This window comes from Doryrhamphus excisus, linkage group LG14 (genome assembly GCF_037039965.1).
Source record: "Doryrhamphus excisus strain RoL-2023G ecotype Guam linkage group LG14, RoL_Dexc_Guam_v1.1, whole genome shotgun sequence".
In the NCBI taxonomy this organism is placed as follows: domain Eukaryota; kingdom Metazoa; phylum Chordata; class Actinopteri; order Syngnathiformes; family Syngnathidae; genus Doryrhamphus; species Doryrhamphus excisus.
The window spans coordinates 1,790,967-1,805,286 of record NC_136370.1 but is presented as its reverse complement, the minus strand read 5'-3'; the positions used below and the strand labels follow the sequence as shown (position 1 = coordinate 1,805,286).

General features: G+C 35.3%; 1 protein-coding gene across 1 annotated transcript; it reads left to right on the top strand.

Moving 5' to 3' along the window:
- Nucleotides 1–2,806: 2,806 nt before the first annotated feature.
- Nucleotides 2,807–14,320, top strand: LOC131132715 (E3 ubiquitin-protein ligase TRIM35). Its single transcript, XM_058078602.2, has 6 exons — nucleotides 2,807–3,381; nucleotides 7,398–7,493; nucleotides 8,770–9,000; nucleotides 11,285–11,307; nucleotides 12,615–12,733; nucleotides 13,572–14,320. The coding sequence occupies exons 1-6, from the start codon at nucleotides 2,815–2,817 to the stop codon at nucleotides 14,117–14,119; spliced, it is 1,584 nt and encodes a 527-aa protein (XP_057934585.2). The 5' UTR covers nucleotides 2,807–2,814; the 3' UTR covers nucleotides 14,120–14,320.

The following is a 14,320-nucleotide window of genomic DNA, read 5'->3' as shown; positions in this document are numbered from 1 at the left end:
AGTCACATTTTCATGCCATTAAAATGACTCATGGTTTACTGAAGCAGGGGCCATCTGGAGAGGCCGAGTGCTCATTAGCTTCACTGATTCTATCACTCATACACGGTGGAAAAAATAGACATAAAAAGCCACATCAAGGCCCAGGTGGGAAGATGATTTTGAAAGCCTCGCACCCTGTGGAGTGGTTTCTATGGTCACATGATGCCATCCACTGGACACAGCAAGTACTAAACTGCTGCCACTTTATGAAACTTCTGTTTATTGCATATTTAATATTTAATTGTGTGTAAAACAACACACGTCGGACAAAACATATACAGTAAAGTCTCGTTATATCGATATTCTCGGGAGTCGGAAAAAATACCGATATAACCGGACTATCCATATATCCGATCCTGCGCCGAACTGCATTAAAAGTGGGCGGATCTTTGATATGGCATGTAATTTTCTTCTTGAGTTCATGGATTGCGTATCTACCATGCTTTTGTACTACAATACATTTTGTACTACAGTAAATAAAAATAAACTTACGCTGTAGTGATTACCGGTTACCGGGACATAATTCACCCCGGAACTAGGTGTTGCCACCCGGAGGGGTAGGCGCGAGGGACGGGTGTTTTCCGCTGTGTGTGCTGCACTCTGGTGGTGGAAGTGTGAAAAATAAAGTTGACTGGAAGCAGCCGTTCGCCGTGTTCTTTTTTGGTATTGAAATCCTTAAGCAAAGATTGATTTAAGCTGCTTTTGTATCGATATAAGCAGACCAAATTGGCTGGCGGGAGATGAAAAGGGCATCGTAGTAACCGGATTATCATAATAACCGGGTATCGTACTAACTGAGCTAATTATATCATAAAAGACTAGAAATTTGCCGGGAAATGAAAATAGTATCGTAATAAGTAGTAATTCGTTTTAACCGATATCGATATAACGAGACTTTACTGTACGTCTATTTAAAAAAAACATGCACATATTTGTACATTGTTTTCAACATACATTCATGTTGGATTTCTTCAGCATTTATTTGCATAGTAAAATGATCTGTTTAACATGTTTCTTTCATGCAATACACAAAGAATAGTACATACTTCACATACTCACGATGCATACTCTTCATTTCTATCACATACTACTTCATAGAGTTGCTTTATGGGTACTTTGGGTGTTTTTAGCTAGGTAGGTAGGTAGGTACTTTATTCGTCCCCATTAGGAAATTTGCATGTTCCAGCATACTTCATAGAAGTAGAATATCTTAAAAAAAATATTCAACCTCATGTTAACAGAGGGACTCGGTGGATGTTATTGAAAACATTGTTATCATTGATGACGTTGGTTTGGATTTTTGTCAGCCTTAAAAAACCTTGTTTACTGTGAAATGAACATGGGGCCCCTTCCAGCTGGGTGTCCTTGACCCTCAATCCTGTGGAGACCAAAAAAAAGGAAAGGATATTTCCATGTATTTTGAGATTACTGTACCTGTAAAATGAAAAATAATATGACAAAGTCTGAACAAAGCATTTCATTGACTGGATGGATGATGGATGGTACTGCAACGCTGCCTCTGCTCAACTAGAGGAGCCCATATGGAGGCTAACGTCATTGCAGCGTCAACGTCATTTTTCCATTAGTACCTTTTTATACCTTATACCAGGGGTCTCAAAGACGCGGCCCGTGGGCCAAATGTGGCCCACAGGACACTAGTTTGAGGCCCCCGCCTTGATATGAAAGTTTAATGTTAGCGCGGCCAGCGCAAGTTTGATACGGATACTGTATGGTATCATGTACCCAGAAAAAATTATTACGTTTGATTCATGTTCATGTTAAAGGTTAAATAACTGTTAATAGTTATCCTCCCTATCCGTGTGGAAGTGGTAAGTTTTTTATATGGATGCTGTATGGTATCATGTACCCAGAAAAAAATATTACGTTTGATTAATGTTCATGTTAAAGGTTAAATAACTGTTAATAGTTATCCTCCCTATCCGTGTGGAAGTGGTAAGTTTTTGGCTATTTAAGTTGAAAGGAAATCACTTGAAGGCTACCGTTTAGGTCGCTAGCTGTCTAGTTTGCGATTATTATTATTATTATTATATTTATTTATTACTGATTGATTTTCTTTATTCTTGATTTGTTTATTTATTTTTCATCTTATTTTGTGTAGAAAAATAAAAATGAAGATATTTGAGAACAGTGGAATGTTTTATCAGAGCTTTTCTTGTAGAAAATCGAAACCAAAGCAAAGTTTATTAATTTTTCTGTTTTTAACAAATGCGTTTTTTTTTTTTTAAATTTTGGAAAACCTGATGCGGCCCAGTCTCGCCCAGACCCTAGCTCCAGTGCCCCCAAGTAAATTGAGTTTGAGACCCCTACCTTATACCTTTTGAATGTTAAGTTGCTGAGTGATGAATTTTGTGTTCTTTGTAAGATGACACCCTCAGTGAGGCTGTTATAATTAGTAGTGACCTCCTGTGATTTCCAATGGGTGCACTGATTAGCTCCTGCCAAAGAAAAAGCTACCGTTTCCTCGCTGACTAGCAAGCAGCATAGTATTTCAACAATCAGTAGTAGTTCCGAAGTCAAGGAGCCATCGCGAGATTAGAATTCAGCCATTTGCCAATGGCTGTTGTTTACAAACAACTTACCAAACTCTGTCAAGTATTTTTATCACGTCATTTGATGACCTTTCATGATATGAGTGGAGGAGGCATGCAGCAGCTGAGTGGGAGGTGCTTATTTCAATGTGGATCTGCAGCACACAAACAAATACTTCATCCAAAAGCGGTCTGACTAAAATTAGACTCCATCTGAAGACCAGCCATGGCTGAGAAAACGAGTCGGGCTGATCAGGAAAATGAAGAAGAGCAAAACCCTCGATGTTCTGATGACCATAATTTCGACAATACAGCCAGAAGAGAGTCCACAAATGTGGATTCGACTGAAGAAGAGAAGACCTCACCCCAAACCGAAGAAGAGCTTGAGTGTCCAGGTTGCCAGTCAGTAGGTGTTGTGACTTTACCCTGCAGCCACAAGCTATGTCGAAGCTGTATTGACCTGAGCCAGCAAGAGACGGGTCATGAAGGTTGCACAATCTGCTACGGTTCCCAGCTGATGGACTCTGTCCTTCACAGTCTCTTGGGTGCCTTGTTCCAGGGGCAGCCCAGAAGAGAAGGGGTGACAGCGGCGGTTTTAAGGCCTGCCGCAGAGGAAAGAAAAACTCACGGTGAAGGTGGTATTTCGGAGAAACAGCTGCAATGCGTGCAGCATGGAGAACCTTTCAGCGGGTTTTGTCTGGACAAGGACGACCTGCTCTGTCAAAAGTGTCAAACAAACGGACAGGACCCACCCCAGAGGTGCTCCATTGAAGAGGCTGCTCTTGTTTGTAAGGTCAGATGGATAAAAACAACAAATCCAGACTGTACCTTTTATTAAGAATTTATGAATGTGATTGTGGTATGATCACATTTTGTTTGGAAATATCTTAACCAACTCTATCGATTGGTTGGTTGAATATATGTCATGATTTAACATGACAATCAATGCACATATTTTGCCTGATAACACTTTATTAACCTTGCTCTTGTGTTAGCTTTCTAGTATCTCTAGTATCTCTTATGTTAACGGGTCAGTTTTGACCCATATTATGTATTAAATCAGCTATAAAATACACTAAAAACTATAAGTTACTATGAAATTTGCTTCTCATGTCTTGGTTACCTTCTTAGGCTTCCTCATCCATGAAAATGTTGCTTTTAATACTTTTGGTGTGGCCATGTAGGCCTTTTTTTGTCACTATACCCCTCCATTTCTATTTCCAAAAATGAACCTCAAAAGAATCATATTCATAAAATGAAGGTTCTTTTGTTACATGGCTATTACTGAGGGATATAGAACATATCTCTTAAATTAAATTAGTTTGATTTATTTTGACCCATATATGAAGAGCTTGCAACCAAAAGGCGCTAAATCCATTTTGACTGATTTCGAGAAAATCAATGATTTTTTGGTCATCAAGTCTATATTGCAAATGAAAGAGCTATCAATATAGGTCATAAAAATGAATGCTATAAAAATCCTGCACACACCACGTATTTTATATATTTTTTTAATTAATTTTTTTTCGGATTTAGCGCCTTTTGGCTGAAATAAATTTGAAGTCACCTTCAACTTCTTTAATGGCATTGTTGTAAAAGAATGTAAGGTGCTTTAATGTGCTATGCTAATAAAATAATTACAACACAGAAGCCATTCTCAACATACAATACAAAATAATTATTATTAATTAAATTAATAAAAATGTTATTAAAAGCAGTGCTCATATTTGCCTGCACCATGAAGGTGACAGTGACAAAAATCATCTCATTACAAACTCTTTACATTGTATGTTTTTTAGTACAAGTAAAATAATGTTTCTCATGAAAGTTGGAGGTGTCAAGGTAGAGACACGTAAAAAAAAAAAACTTCCATGTTACAGAATACTGTAAAAACACAATTTGTGTTCTCCTGAATTGCATAACATACTGTAACTATCATACGTGTACTTAATGTACACAAACAAAACAGGATGCGCACTGATACTGGCTTTCTGTATGTGCAGTGCCAATTGTATTCTTCTCTCTGATTGGTCAGATTATCAATAGATGAGAAACTTGGGCCAATCAGAATAAAGAAAGGGATTTAGCGCCTTTTGGTTGAAATCTGAAATGGAAATAGCGCCTTTTGGTTGAAAGCATGAATTTCATATCACTTTTTTTCATATTTTTAAAAATGATTTCAAGACCAAAATATGTGATTTGGATACACATGAAACTGATGAAAAACATGCAACTTAGTGAAAATTGGATTTAGCGCCTTTTGGTTGCAAGCTCTTCATATATTCATGTCAAGAAAAGGTATAAAAAGTGATTGTTTTCAGCAACAGAACTTTAGTATAAAGTGAAATGAAAAAGCAGAACAGGTCCAGATCTTGGTTCACTGTACTTCTTGCCATTCTTTCCATGATCCAAATAGTAAATATGAAATCAGCCAATCAAATGAGTGAATTCCCCTCACATGTAAACTGGACCTTGTTTTTCTGCTGGTATACTGGAAAAGCGGTCCAAATGAGAATCCCCTGAAGCTTCCATGATGAGAAGAGGAGCTGGTTGTCATTGTGTTGGCTAATTGGACACTTATGACTTCAGTTGGGGCTCTAAATATTGCTTTATAGTCATTATTATTATTATTATAACCGGGTCCAAACCCACCCTAACAATACAGTGGTCATAATTTCAACCAGACCATTTTAAAATGTAGTCAAAATTATTTTTTGGGTTTTATTTTGTTTCCTGACAAAGTCAAAAAGCCTTGATGCAATAAATAAATAAATGTTATGGGATTCTTTTGATGCATTAAAATGTAAAACAAGTCGGTGCCGAGTCTAACACAAGAGGAGGGTTAATGTGTTGTGAACCCTGCTGCAACCACCCTTCATCCATTCATTTCCTGCCCAGTTAAAGCTAGTCCACGACTGGTGGCCAGGCGATCACAGCGCAGATATAGACCGTCCATACTGACCTTCCCGTTGGGGTACAAGGTACATGCATTCATAACGTGATTTCAATCAATCAGTAATAAATAAATATAATAATAATAATAATAAAAAGTTAAGAAACCACATATACATAGTTGGTGGGTAGACAAATGATTTTTTTCATATTAAAATGAACAAAGCATTATTAGAGCCCTGTAGACATGACAAAACACGACTATAGTCACATTTATACTCTTTTTATTTACAACATATTGCGCAACTGCAGGGTCTTGAGACACATGCTAACTCGCAAACTAGAGAGCTAGCGACCTAAACGGTAGCCTTCAAGTTATTTCCTTTCAACTTAAATAGCCAAAAAGTTACCACTTCCACACGCATAGGGAGGATAACTATTAACAGTTATTTAACCTTTAACATGAACATGAATCAAACATAATAATTTTTTCTGGGTACATGATACCATACAGCATCCATATAAAAAACTTACCACTTCCACACGGATAGGGAGGATAACTATTAACAGTTATTTAACCTTTAACATGAACATGAATCAAACGTAATAATTTTTTCTGGGTACATGATACCATACAGCATCCATATAAAAAACTTACCACTTCCACACGGATAGTGAGGATAACTTAACAGTTATTTAACCTTTAACATGAACATGAATCAAACGTAATAATTTTTTCTGGGTACATGATACCATACAGCATCCATATAAAAAACTTACCACTTCCACACGGATAGGGAGGATAACTATTAACAGTTATTTAACCTTTAACATGAACATGAATCAAACGTAATAATTTTTTCTGGGTACATGATACCATACAGCATCCATATAAAAAACTTACCACTTCCACACGGATAGGGAGGATAACTATTAACAGTTATTTAACCTTTAACATGAACATGAATCAAACGTAATAATTTTTTCTGGGTACATGATACCATACAGCATCCATATAAAAAACTTACCACTTCCACACGGATAGTGAGGATAACTTAACAGTTATTTAACCTTTAACATGAACATGAATCAAACGTAATAATTTTTTCTGGGTACATGATACCATACAGCATCCATATAAAAAACTTACCACTTCCACACGGATAGGGAGGATAACTATTAACAGTTATTTAACCTTTAACATGAACATGAATCAAACGTAATAATTTTTTCTGGGTACATGATACCATACAGCATCCATATAAAAAACTTACCACTTCCACACGGATAGGGAGGATAACTATTAACAGTTATTTAACCTTTAACATGAACATGAATCAAACGTAATAATTTTTTCTGGGTACATGATACCATACAGCATCCATATAAAAAACTTACCACTTCCACACGGATAGGGAGGATAACTATTAACAGTTATTTAACCTTTAACATGAACATGAATCAAACGTAATAATTTTTTCTGGGTACATGATACCATACAGCATCCATATCAAACTTGGGCCGCACTAACTTTAAACTTTCATATCAAGGCGGGGGCCTCAAAATAGTGTCCTGCGGGCCACATTTGGCCCGCGGGCCGCATGTTTAAGACCCCTGGTCTAAGAGAAGTCTGAAACTGGAGATCATTTCTCTTTCATTGTTCGGGAACACTTCAACTTCCAGTTTTCTCGGAACCCTGTACATGGAAATTTTGCTGACTTTTCTTCAAAGTGGTTCACTTCAGTTCAGCTCGCAATAAAGGACCAAGAAACCTTGAGCTGGGTCACATATGAACCACCAGGTGTGATGGTGAGATCTGGGTCAGCTACTGCGTCTATTGTACTGCTTGGTGAAAACAAGGCTGGACTTCTATTTTCTTCCAAACAATAACACGTCTCCATGATTGTGTGCTTGCAGAAGAAGATGAGATCTACCATCAGAGCCATCCAGGAGCAACTGGAGAATATAAGCACCATAAAACAAAACTGGGAGGACATTGCGACTCACATCATGGTACGTCTGGAGTGATCACAGTGATGACGGTCGATGATTTTGGGGTGGGCGACGGGATATTGCAAGTTCTGGTACTGATTCAATACCAAGTACATACATTCATGGCCACTACTGCTGTTTGTACTTGAACATTTTCAAGATCATTCAATGATTTTGTGACCAGACCGTGCAGGAATCCAACTTCAACCGCCGCCCAACTCAAAATACTCTGGAACCTTTGGTTGACCACCACGGGTGTTAAGGATTCTGGGTCATGGGCAAATTCCCTCCAAAGTAGTGCAGTTTTCCCGTAAAGAAAGGGTCGCAACCCTCAGCGGTATCAGAATTGGCGGCATAAAACCTGGATCGGCGCATCTCCAGGAAGCTAACATTAGCCGTTCTACCGGTTTTGACACCAAGGTCATTCAGTTACACGAGTTGATTATTTCATACCATCAACCTCATGGGTCTCAAACACGCGGCCCGCGGGCCAAATGTGGCCCGCAGGACACTAATTTGAGGCCCCCGCCTTGATATGAAAGTTTAATGTAAAGTTTGATATGGATGCTGTATGGTATCATGTACTCAGAAAAAATTATTACGTTTGATTCATGTTCATGTTAAAGGTTAAATAACTGTTAATAGTTATCCTCCCTATCCGTGTGGAAGTGGTAAGTTTTTTATATGGATGCTGTATGGTATCATGTACCCAGAAAAAATTATTACGTTTGATTCATGTTCATGTTAAAGGTTAAATAACTGTTAATAGTTATCCTCCCTATCCGTGTGGAAGTGGTAAGTTTTTTATATGGATGCTGTATGGTATCATGTACCCAGAAGAAAATATTACGTTTGATTCATGATCATGTTAAAGGTTAAATAACTGTTAATAGTTATCCTCCCTATCCGTGTGGAAGTGGTAAGTCTTTTATATGGATGCTGTATGGTATCATGTACCCAGAAAAAATTATTACGTTTGATTCATGTTCATGTTAAAGGTTAAATAACTGTTAATAGTTATCCTCCCTATCCGTGTGGAAGTGGTAAGTTTTTGGCTATTTAAGTTTAAACGAAATAACTTGGAGGCTACCGTTTAGGTCGCTAGCTAAACAAGCAAAGATATTCATTTTTCAGTTTTTAATAAATGCGTTTTTTTTTGTTTGTTTTTTTTAAACCTGATGCGGCCCAGTCTCACCCAGACCCTAGCTCCAGTGGCCCCCAAGTAAATTGAGTTTGAGACCCCTGATCAACCTGAATGTTGTGATGTGAAATGCTAACTCCTGGACATTGTTCACAGAGCCAGTCAATAACAACCACCCAAATCTTGAGGGAGGAATTTGAGAAGATGCACCAGTACTTGCGTGATGAGGAGGCCGCTCTGATGTCAGAGTTGAAACAGGAAGAAGAAGAGAAGATTCAGAAGGTGGAGAACAAGATAAACAAGATGAGTAATGACATACGGATCCTGACTGCCAGGATTGGAGAACTGGAAGAATTCATGGAATCAGAGAACATCTTCTTTCTAAAGGTAAAAATATTTTATATACATCTTGTATAAATAAGAGTAACAAAAATAATAAATATTCTTGTTATGGACGAGTGGTTTGCATGGAGGCCTCACAGCTAGGAGACCCAAGTTCAATTCCCTTAAATACTGTATAATACTGTATAAATACATAACATACTGGATACTAAAAAAAAGAAAAAAAGAAAAAAGAAAAAAATAATTATAAAAATTGTAAAAAGAAAAAAGATAAATAAATAACATACTGTATACTAAAAAAAGAAAAAGAAAAAAAAATATTATTAAAAATAATACAAAAAAAAGAAACAAATACATAACATACAGTATACTAAAAAGAAAAAAGAAAAAAAGGAAATAATAATAATAAAAAGAATAAACAGAGAAAAGAAATTAATACTTAACATACTGTACACTAAAAAGAAGGAAAAAATAGAAGAAAATAATAAAAAATAATAAAAAAATACATAACATACTGTATAAATACATAACATACTGTATACAAAAAGAAAAAAAGAAAAAAAGTTACATTTAATAAACAAAATAATCAAAAAAAATGAATAAATAACATACTGTATAAATACATAACATACTGTATACTAAAAAAAAACAAAAAAAGAAAAAATTTATAATAAAAATAATAAAAAAGAAATAAAAACATAACACACTGTATAAATACATAACATACTCTATACTAAAAAAAGGAAAAAAATGATAAAAAAATTATAAAAAGAAAAAAGAAATAAATACATAACATACTGTATACTAAAAAAATAAAAAATGTATAATAACAATAAAAAAGAAATAAATACATAACATACTGTATAAATACATAACATACTGTATACTAAAAAAGAAAAAAAGAAAAAATGTAAAACAAAATAATAACAGAAAAAAATAAATACATAACATATTGTATATTAAAAAAGAAAAAAAAGAAAAAAAAATTATAATAACAATAATAAAAAGGAAATAAATACATAACATACTGTATAAATACATAACATACTGTATACTAAAAAAAGAAAAAAAAGAAAAAAATTATAAAAAATAATAAAAAGAAAAAATAATTAAATACATAACATACTGTATAAATACATAACATACTGTATAAATACATAACATACTGTATACTAAAAAAAGAAAAAAAAGAAAAAAATTATAAAAAATAATAAAAAGAAAAAATAATTAAATACATAACATACTGTATAAATACATAACATACTGTATACTAAAAAAGAAAAAAAAGAAAAAAATTAAACAAAATAATAAACAGAACAAAAATAAATACATAACACACTGTATTTTAAAAAAAGAAAAGAGAAAAAAAAGAAAAAATAATAAAAAGAAAACATAAATAAATACATAACATACTGTATACTAATATACACCAGTCTATTATCAAAATAGTCAACGAAAGGGATGAAGATGTATCATAATACAGAAAAATGAATAGATTATAAATAAAAACAGAATAAATAGAGACAAACTGAATAATACATGATAAATAATGCCTTAGTTAATAATAATAAAATGAGGAGTAGATGATAATCCTGAAGTCAAATTGATAAAATATTGTGTAAAGTCCAGACGCAAACAAACATAAGTAAATACAAACGTACAGTATGTATGAATGCATTCATAGATAAACACGTGTACATTATCTGGTGTGCATATGTAAACAGGATTCCGTGAGAATTGCATTCAGGAGGCCAGGAAGGTAACAGGCCCCCAGGACAGGACAGGTTGGACATTAATGATGCAGGAGGACACCACAGCTGTGTTGTCTGTCCTCACCGTCATCCGCCCGCCTGATGTTCAGGGTCCGAATGCCTGCAGGAGATCTGATTTCCCAAACAGCAACCGGTGTGACTGACACTCGCTTGCGTATCAAACAGGCTCCCGACGTTCCCGAGTCCAGATGAAGCCTCAGGTAGTTGGCTGATCCGCCAGGTACCAAGTGGGTCTTTTGTGCGAGCCAACACAGCTGCAGTGCATTTGCTGGACGGGCTCAAAGACGAGCCCGTCCACACAAACCAATCGTCTAAATGACTGAGTACTTGGATGTTATGTTATTTGAAGATCCGTGCATGGAAAAACTGCACTCGAATGCCACACCTGAAGTAAATTGCGAGTGCTGGAGATAGTTCTTCCAGCAGATTTTCTTCTAATGCCAGTCAATGTTTCAAGCAATTGTGGAAATGAACACATGACAGCTGACAGGAAACCTTTTTCATGCTGGCTTACTTTTCTTTCCTCCACTTGATTGAACTTTTTTGTCTCCCTTCAGAATTACAGAAGTACCTCCACAAGGTGAGCAAACTTATTTGTTTCTTATATAAAAATAAACACATACTTTTAATGCAATCTTCACTGGCTAAATGTACTGCAAAAAAGGCCAGTAAGGATAATTCATAATGCCGCCTACAGAGAACATACTAACTCCTTATTTGTAAAATCACAAATACTTCAACTTGCTGATATAGTTCATCTTCAAACAGCTAAAATAATGCATAAGGCTAAAAATAAGCAATGAGCTAAAAATGTCATCCAATACTTCTCTACAAGAGAGGAGAAATATGATCTCAGGGAAGAAGTACATTTGAAACACTTCTATGCTTGGACTACGTTAAAAAGCCATAGCATTTCAGTATGTGGAATCAAACTATGGAATGGATTGAGTAAGGACCTCAAACAATGCACAACGATGAGCCAATAAAATAAAATAAAATAAAATGAAATGAAATGAAATGAAATGAAATGAAATGAAATGAAATAAAATTATTTTATTTTATTTTATTTTAAAATAAAAAATATTTTTTATTTTATTTTATTTTATTTTATTTTATTTTATTTTATTTTATTTTATTTTATTTTATTTTATTTTATTTTATTTTATTTTATTTTATTTTAAATAAAATAAAATAAAAATATTTAATTTAATTTAATTTAATTTAATTTTATTTTATTTTATTTTATTTTATTTTATTTTATTTTATTTTATTTTATTTTATTTTATTTTATTTTATTTTATTTTATTTTATTTTATTTTATTTTATTTTATTTTATTTTATTTTATTTTATTTTATTTTATTTTAAATAAAATAAAATTATTTTAAATAAAATAAAATAAAATAAAATAAAATAAAATAAAATAAAATAAAATAAAATATTTTTATTTTATTTTATTATTTATATTATTATATTATATTATTTATACAATTTTATTTTATTTAAAATAAAATAAAATAAAATTAAATTAAATTAAATTAAATTAAATTAAAATAAAATAAAATAAAATAAAATAAAATAAAATAAAATAAAATAAAATAAAATAAAATAAAATAAAATAAAATAAAATAAAATAAAATAAACCTTAAACTGTGTTATGGAAAGCAGGAAGTGAACAAATGTAACAGTTACTGATTGTAAAAGGACCAGATGGAGGGGTAGGATTTAATAAGCTTTGCTTCTTCCTACTCCTTTTGGACATGTGGAACTGGGAACTGATTATGGGATGCACTCAATTGTAATCTGATGCATGTTCAAATGAAATTAAACCATTACCATTACCATTACCATTACCATTACCATTAAGTATCCTAAGTTGCTTGTCTCAGGACTCCGTACAACGTGGAGGAGTACAAAGAAGAATTTGGTGCCCTGTTTGATGTCCCAAAGTACCAGAGCTGCATGCAACACCATGTCTGGGAAAAGATGCTGAGAATCATCCACTACTGTGAGTAACTGGTGTCCCAATGCGACTTTTGTACTTCCGGTACGATTCCGATGGTACAGCCTTGCGTAGCGGCCAATCATACAAACTTTTGTATGTTAGAAAACCAGTCCAGGGTGTAAACGCTGGACGTTAAGTGGAAGGACTTAACTTGCTCTCCAGCCGACACACAGCTGCAGATATCTGCTGGAGAAGAAGACGGCATAAAGCGAGAGAGAGCGTCCCACTGCTGTAGCTCACGTTGTGTTGCAAACAGTCTCCTTAAATAGTAAAAGACATTTGAAAAGTTTGAAAATGGGGTCTGTGAAAGACGTTTGGGATGGCTCAAAAGGCTCGGTTTCAAAAGGCGTGGTAAAACTGTCCCTTTGTGATGTCACAGAGGGGCGGACTTTTTCATATGGTTCATAGTGAGGAAGCACAATCACAGTGCATGGAATAAATGAAAGCACAAAACACAGGAATAGGTGCAGATTCTGCAAAATCTAGAAAGTTTTCTGTGCAGGTTATTGTGTGTAGCTGCTCTACAGGAGACCACAACTCAATACAAAGGGTGAAAAAATTAGCATAAAAAAATATGTTTACTGTTTGGCCTTTGACACAGCATGAGCTACTGATTTTATTGCATGAACATTGGGAGCTAATAGTCCAGTAAACCAGTTGAGAGACCCTGATTTAGTCCTCTTGAGTCCACTTTAGTCGAATACACAATAACTGCGTATGCTAACCTAAAACTGTAAAAATACAATTAGCTTCCGCTGGTGTAAAACTGATAAAATAGTGGACTTTGAGTATGGATACTTTTTTGATGTTATGGTATGACACCAGTGTCCCTTGTCTCCAGTTCCAGTGACCTTGGACCCCAACACGGGCTCGTCGTGTCTAGTTGTGTCTCCTGACCTGTCCACCCTGATGGTGTGTGACTACCAGCCTCTGCCGGACAACCCAGAAAGATTTGTGAACCCGCAGGGCATCTTGGGGTCAGTTGGATTCAGTTCTGGGAGCCACCACTGGGAGGTGGAAGTCGGCGAGAACAGTCAGTGGTCTTTAGGGGTGGCCAGCGAGAGCGTCCGTAGAAAAGATTGGTCGAACTTGGATGAAAATCCTGTTGAATTTAGCGGTGGTCTATGGACTGTGTCCCTCTCCTCCGGGGTGTATCGGGCTTCTCCCGGCCACATTTCACCTCTCACACTCAGGAAAAGACCATCCAGGATCAGGATTCAGCTGGACTGGGAGAGGGGGTGTCTGACTTTCTCAGACGCCAATGGCAACACTCTTATCCATAGATTTAAAAAGCAATGGGGTGGCACGCTCAGACCCTACTTTTCCACCACTTGTTCCAAACACCCGCTGAAAATCACCGAAGCAAGGGTCAATGTCGGAACAGAATAATAACACAATAACACCAGACTGCATGGCGAGGAAGGGAAGCGTTACCGAGGTTTGACCCAAGAACCCAAGAACCCAAGAACCCAAGAACCCAAGAACTCAAAAACCCAAGAACCCAAGAACCCAAGAACTCAAGAACTCAAGAACTCAAGAACCCAAGAACCCAAGAACCCAAGAACCCAAGAACCCACCAACCCACCAACC

Bases quoted from the DNA above. Each gene is read 5' to 3' on its own strand.
- LOC131132715 (XM_058078602.2), top strand. From the start codon at position 2,815: ATGGCTGAGAAAACGAGTCGGGCTGATCAGGAAAATGAAGAAGAGCAA. The intron at 3,382-7,397 runs GTCAGATGGATA...GTGTGCTTGCAG, and splicing joins AGGCTGCTCTTGTTTGTAAG to AAGAAGATGAGATCTACCAT. The intron at 7,494-8,769 runs GTACGTCTGGAG...CATTGTTCACAG, and splicing joins ACATTGCGACTCACATCATG to AGCCAGTCAATAACAACCAC.